This window comes from Malus domestica, chromosome 15 (assembly GCF_042453785.1).
Source record: "Malus domestica chromosome 15, GDT2T_hap1".
In the NCBI taxonomy this organism is placed as follows: Eukaryota; Viridiplantae; Streptophyta; class Magnoliopsida; order Rosales; family Rosaceae; genus Malus; species Malus domestica.
Window position 1 is genome coordinate 7716066 of NC_091675.1, and position 6767 is coordinate 7722832.

Here is a 6767-nt window from a genome sequence, read left to right on the forward strand (position 1 = left end):
TAACCTTTTTGGATTCCCTTTTGTTTTGCAGCTTGTCTTGCAGGTTATTACCTTTTAGGTTTATAGAGGGGTTTGGGCTTATGTCCGCCTAGTCTTTTCCTTGTATTTTCTTTTCCAAGAGGGGTACGGTCTATGTCCCCCCCTCTTTTTCCGGTATTTCCTTTCTCAAAAGGGGTAAGGTGCATGTCCCCCCCCCCTTTTTTGTATTTCTTTTCTCTTGTTCTATGAGGGGTTAGGTTTATGTCCCCCCCTGTCTAGGTGTATCTTCTTTTTTCTTATCAATAAAATTCCCTCGTACCGCCGAGGTTCTCCAAAAAAAAAAAAAAAAATGCAGAAATTAGGGTTATGACGTTGTGTTGAATATGAAGTGAAATCACTCGAAAAGCCAAATTCTTAACATCTTCCACCTAGTTACCCAGAGTAGTCAGTAATATGGAGTCATGAAAGTTTTCTTTTGAGTACATCGATATTTTTACACTAGAGGAGGGGGAGTTCGGCTATGCTACACAATAGGCAACTTAATTTGGCTGCGAATTCGTAATCCATGAGATTTGAACCTAAGACTTCTCACTTCTAAGCGAAGAAGAATATCACCAGACCGCAGTATCGAGTGGTGAGTCATGAAAGTTATTTTGTGATGACTTACGACTTGTGAGAAATTAATCCATGACAATATATGCTAAACAATTATTAATTAAAAGAAGGATCGATTAATTAAAAAAAATCTAGCAGGGTTAATTTAAAACTTCAACCAATTTAAGTAGAGATTTTTACATGTGTTCAGAACACGGGCACATAGTTTATATATGTCATTATAAAAGTTGAGGGACACTTGAAAAAAAAAAACCTTTCCTCCGATTATATAGTAACATAGAAGTACTGTCCCATATTCCGAACGCATTGAAAATCTCTCCCATTTAAGAAACAAAGTCCCTCTTTGAAAAAAGGAACAATTGCCTTCTCCCGGCTCAATGTTTTATGAAAATATATATATATATATATATAAAGCATATTTTTGTGTTTTTTTTCTTCCAAAGTAATAGAGGCGGGTCGACCAAATACATATGAGTTACATCTCTATTAGAAAGGTGGTACAATTGTAGTATAGAAAATGTAATAAGAATAGCATTTTTGTTTTTCTTGCTTTTCCAAAACAAAACTTGCAAAATTTGTGCCCTCCCAATGTCCCTATTCCCATAATTTTCCTCGAAGGCTATCTTTACTCTAACCCAAATTGGGAGATCCCAAACTTTAGTCCTATATTTTCAACTTTTTACCTATACATATGAGGTTAGAGACGTTAGGTAATTTTTTTGCTCCAACTGTGAGAGACCTATAATTCCCGCCTCCAACTTTATAATTTGTTAAACTTTTGTATTTCATTGAATTTTTTTTTTTTTTTGGCTAATAATTTTGGAATTGGTTTTTGTATATTTTTTTTATGGATTAGTGAGCAAATGAATGGGTATTTATAGAATTTTGATGTTGGACCTGATTAGGATTTTATTAATAATATTATTTTAATCGTTGCATTTAAATTTGAGCAGTTAAATCTTTTTACTACCGTTAAAATTAATTAAATTGAATTTGAGCCGTTGGAGTTTAAAAGAAATAGCTCGCGCGCCATCTGAATCAAAACCCATAAGGTACTATAGCCGTTGGATCTCAACGGCCCGACAATCTAGGCCGTAGAACCCCTGCTTGCCGTGTACTCGCCCGCAAAGAATTATTTTGCCATCTTCTTGTTGTTGCGCAAAACCTGTTCACGTGATTAGGGCTGGTTCGTGACGAGATCCCGTACCGAAACCCAAAGCTCGATTCCCAACCCAATAATTTTTTGGACGGTATTTTACAACCCGAAACCGAACCGAAATTTCGAGATACCCGAAATTTTTTCGGGATTTCGGGACGTGTTCGGGATTTGTATAAACCCAGAAAATTCATACCAATTGTAGAAAATTCAAAATTGGTATAAACCCAAAAAAGCAGATGATCAAAGAAAGCAGACTCCACCTATCTCCTTCCTTCTTTACCCCAGCAACATCAGATGAATTATGGCCAAATTTAGTGGGCCATTGGCTGTTTTTGGTTCCCATCCGTCTCATGCTTTCGGTTCCCATTCAAAAAGCTAAGGAAAAAAAATGAAAGGGTGCACAACAAAAAGAAAAGCAAACTGAAAGAAAAAAAAAGTAAGGTAAATACCTCCTCGGAGCTCCGCCGACGTTAAACCCACCATTCACTTTGTATACACCATTGCAGAAGCCCCAATTCAAAGCCCCATTTCGAAACCCTAACCCTAATCCGAAACCCCACACACAGAAACCTAATTCGAACTGCCATATTGAAATCCTAACCCTAACTCGAAACCCCACATACAGAGAGAGAATCAGTGATAGTTTCAGAGAGAAAATCGCAACAGAGAATCATGAGAGAAAGGGTTGGCTGTGTGACTGTGTGTGGTGGAGAGAGGGTGGAAGGTCGGAGATTGTGTGGTCATGAGGTGTGGTGGTGGCCGGAGTAGAGAGAGTTTGTCGAAAGAATTCGAGTGAGACTGTGGGAGGGTGTGTTGGTGGTTGCTGAAGTTCTAATTAAAGAAGGAGAGACTCAAAGAGAGTTTGAGAGAGGGCTGTCAAAATGAAATGAGACAGAGAGTGGGTAAGGCTGGAGACCCCTAACAAAGAATGGACGACCCAAATTGTTTTGAAACAATCCAATGGTTGCAAACTTGCAATTATTCTAGATATAATTAAATATATATAATAATAATAATAATAATAATAATAATAATAATATATTTTCAGGATTTTCGGGATTCCCAAACTTAGAATGAGCAATCTCGAATCCCATACCAAATGATTCGGGATCGGTTCGGGATTTTCGGAATCGGTTTGGGAATTTTCAGTTTGGGATTGGGATTTTTTCGGTTTGGTTCGGGATTTTTGGGAATTTTTTCCAGCCCTACACGTGATGGAGCAAAGTTGTGCGGAGCGCTCGACCCACTAGAAACCTCATCCATCTAGAAGAAAATTTTAGTTGTGATGGAATATGGATGATACATTACGTGTTTTTATGCAAGTAAATGGGAAATTTTAATTTTTAAGTTATTAACCTTTTAACACACATAACCTATCATTTATATAGGAACACCTAGTGTACTACCTCGTATGACAGTCACACTAAAAAATCTCTCTCCATCTGGGGGATAAGACATCCAAATATCCACCCCAAACTCAAAATTCTAGTTTTCCTACCTCCAAAATACATCCTTAGATAGGATTTGGACCCCAAATTTGGGTTTTTTTTTTTTTTTCCCATCCTCCCATTGGAGACGGCTTAATGAACTGTGATCAGTACCTAATCATCACAAGTTAACAAAAGCTTAATGACTAGGCTCCAACTAAAATACCCATAATTGAGTTTAAGTTTGCAAAATTGTATTTTTGAATGCCTAAATTACCCTTAATAACATTAACGTTAGTCTGTTAATTGTGAAGAGGAATACCACTATATTGTAGTACTAAGTGGCAATCTGTTACTTGTTATCTACATTTATTTTAATTATTTCATTCAATTAAATGTTTTCAAATAGCTTATGCGGATTTGCAAAAGAAAATATTTAAACGTCATGATTCCAATGCATACTAATAACAAAAAATACATGATATTAGAGTTTTAATTCCTTATATAGTTGTTTTCACATTTGTGTAAAATTGAGCATTTGTCGGTTTCTTTTCAAACGATGATAACAAATACATTAGTATATCCTACAAATAGATTTTTTTTTTATTTCATTCAAAATTACCAATATTTTACATATAAATATAAGTAAATTATTTTGCACAACATATATATAATAACAATAAAATTTCCTAGTAAATATATGTACTAATAATACATACATACACAATAAATAAATATTGTTTGTTCAAAATTAATTAATTTCCTATATTTTGCAAAAATAAAATATAAGTAAACTACTTGCACACACACATATATATTAATACCAAAACGTGCCTAATATATGTAATAATACATGCAAAACAGTTTACCATATACTAACAAAACGTGCCTAGTATACGTAATAATACATGCAAAATAAGTTACCTACAAACTAAAGGAATGTTGATTCTAAATTAATTAATTACCTATATTTTACATAAAAATATAGGTAAATTATTCGCACACATATGTATAGTAATAACAAAATATATCTGATACATACATGCAAAATAATTTACCTACAATGATTGTCAAACAAATAAAAGAAATAGAACAGAAACAAATGATCGTAAGAGAAGTATAAAGTGGATACTTTTGTAATAATAAGGCACTTATTTGCCAGAATTATGGTAGGTAATTAAATTCATTAACATAACTAGGTGTTGTGTCACAATTGTAAATATTTGGATTTTGGCAGTCTATTTGAAATTTGGATTTGATTTGGATGTTTAATTATCTCTTAACAACCCTTAAATTTAAGCTGCCAAAAGTGAAGCCAACCCCATGATCAAAACCGCGGTACCAACAGCCACGATCCCACGAGTGCGTGAGGCCGCAGATGGAGCAGGTGACGAGGGTGCAGGAGCTGGAGCACTATCTGACGACGAGTCATCATCAGATGGCTTTGGTGGCGAGGATTTTTCGTCTTTGTCGTCTTTGTCGTGTTTTTTCTTTGATGGGGCTGGAGCCTTGTCAGATGATGACTCATCGTCTTCCGACGGACTGGGAGCCCCGTCATCACCTCCTTTCTTAGACTTCGAGGGGCTGGGAGCCTTGGCAGACTTTGGTGATTGGGCGGGGGCAGAGTCGGTGTTCTCGATGTCAGGCACGTCGATGATGGACCCCACTTGGAGAACTGAAATGTTGTAGGGTTGGGAAACAACCGACTTAACGAGGTTGACGTGATTGCCGCCATTATTGTTGCCCTTGTATGCGGATGCAAATGAGATATGGTTGTCTTTCACCGAAACGGTGATGAAACCTTGTTGGTGGCGAGCCTGACCGGTCGATTGGAACATTGTGGTGAGAGTTACAGACTTGTTTGATTTGAAGAGCTTTTTAAGCTTGTCCGAGTCGTAGTAATCCAAGATAACGTGGACGCTCAGGATTTTCTTGGTTAGGTCAGAGGATTGTCCGGAGAGGCCTCCAACGCCGCCATTGTCCACGGCGAGTATGGTGATGGTTTTACGTTTGTTGATCTCGTTAGCTAGCTTTGTCTCGGAGAGGAGGCTGTTGAAGTTGGAGAAGTCCGACTGCTTCTCTAAGATCTTGGTGATGTTGAAGGCCGACGAGGCGGAGAAGAGGAGGAAGAGGGCAAGGAAGAAGGAGGAGAAGAGGATGCCATGTTCCATCTTTCTTCTTTGCTTTGCTTTCTCCCTTCGATGCTTCAGTTGAAAGCTTGGTTTATTGTGGGGAGGGAGTTTGTGGGATTTATATGGGGACAGAGTTTGATTGCTATAATTAGACAAATAACAAAGTGGGATGTTAGAACTCAAAAGGCTGGGAGTGAATTTCTCTTTTGCCCGAATTACATTTTGGATTAGTTCTAAGTCGCACCTAAAAAAACTGCTCAACTTTTTGTTATTTACTCACGAGAAGCAATCCAAATTTAGAGCATGACATTGCATTATTCTTACCCAACACACTCCAACATATTCTCGTAATGTTCGGGCTCGTGGCTCTAATGGTATACTACATTTCCCTCTACGAGTCTACATCGATATATGGTCATAGTTTGACTTCTTTTCTTTTGTTGACCAATAAATTTTGTTTCCACGTGTAATAGTATTATATGATGTCAGTGATATACATGTTGTAGAGCTAGTGTACGACAAATTAAAACTTTAAAGTATAGTATTAGATGGTAAGGTACTAATTTATGGATTTGGATCTCTCCTGAGTTAATGGAGAGGATCTTCCTAACCAATCATCGTAGGCGTGTTATAATTATTATAACTTTAAAAGGATTCTCCTGCTTGTAATCATTGGATAAAAATCCCACAGCCGACGATGATTGATTACGAGGATTCTCTCCATTAGCTCAGGAGAGGATCCAAATCCCTAATTTATGAGTATAGAACTTATTAAATGGCTTTACCAAAATAGTAGCCACTTGCCACACTTGTGCGCGGAAATTAACTCTTTTATATTTTTCATCTTTTATTTACTGTGTTTTATTTTTTTATTTTTTTATTATTGTTTTGTATTAAAATATATTTTGAAAATAATGACCTTACTAATCACTTATAGTCTCACTATATACGTAGTTTTTATTTTTTTGTGTGAATCTTTTTTTTTTTTTAAATAAATCCTAATGAGAAAATGATAATTTGGATATTATGAAGGTTTCAGCATCTATTTCTTCTTCCTTTATATAAATATATATAGACTTATTAAGATGTCTCAAGGAGATCTATGTTTTAAACATGAATCTTTCATACCCTCTTTGGTGAAAAACTAGATTTCCGTTCTAAAGTTGCACATGAACTCATATATATGGATGGTCTCCATGCATGGTTCCTTTTGAGTATTTCTTGGGGGAGTCACATGCAATATTTAAATAGCTTTTAAATAAAAATCACAATTTTGGCTAGGATTGATAAATGATAATACATTCTTTTTCACCACCTTTAGTCACCTTGAGACATCGATCCTATCACCGTTCTCCAACCTTTTAATCTTGTTGCTGGCTTCAGAGCGGTGCAACATCGAGGAGGGAGAGAGAGGGAGAGAGCGAGCGGTCATCAAAATTGAATGGGAGGGTGGCG

At 36.4% G+C, this 6767-nt stretch overlaps 1 protein-coding gene across 1 annotated transcript; it reads right to left on the reverse strand.

Moving 5' to 3' along the window:
* Positions 1 to 4289: 4289 nt before the first annotated feature.
* Positions 4290 to 5411, reverse strand: LOC103415486 (fasciclin-like arabinogalactan protein 14). The gene has a single exon (XM_008353812.4). It carries the CDS (start codon positions 5349 to 5351, stop codon positions 4476 to 4478), a length of 876 nt encoding a protein of 291 aa, XP_008352034.1. The 5' UTR covers positions 5352 to 5411; the 3' UTR covers positions 4290 to 4475.
* Between the last annotated feature and the right edge of the window lie 1356 nt (positions 5412 to 6767).

Bases quoted from the DNA above. Each gene is read 5' to 3' on its own strand.
- LOC103415486 (XM_008353812.4), bottom strand. From the start codon at position 5,351: ATGGAACATGGCATCCTCTTCTCCTCCTTCTTCCTTGCCCTCTTCCTC.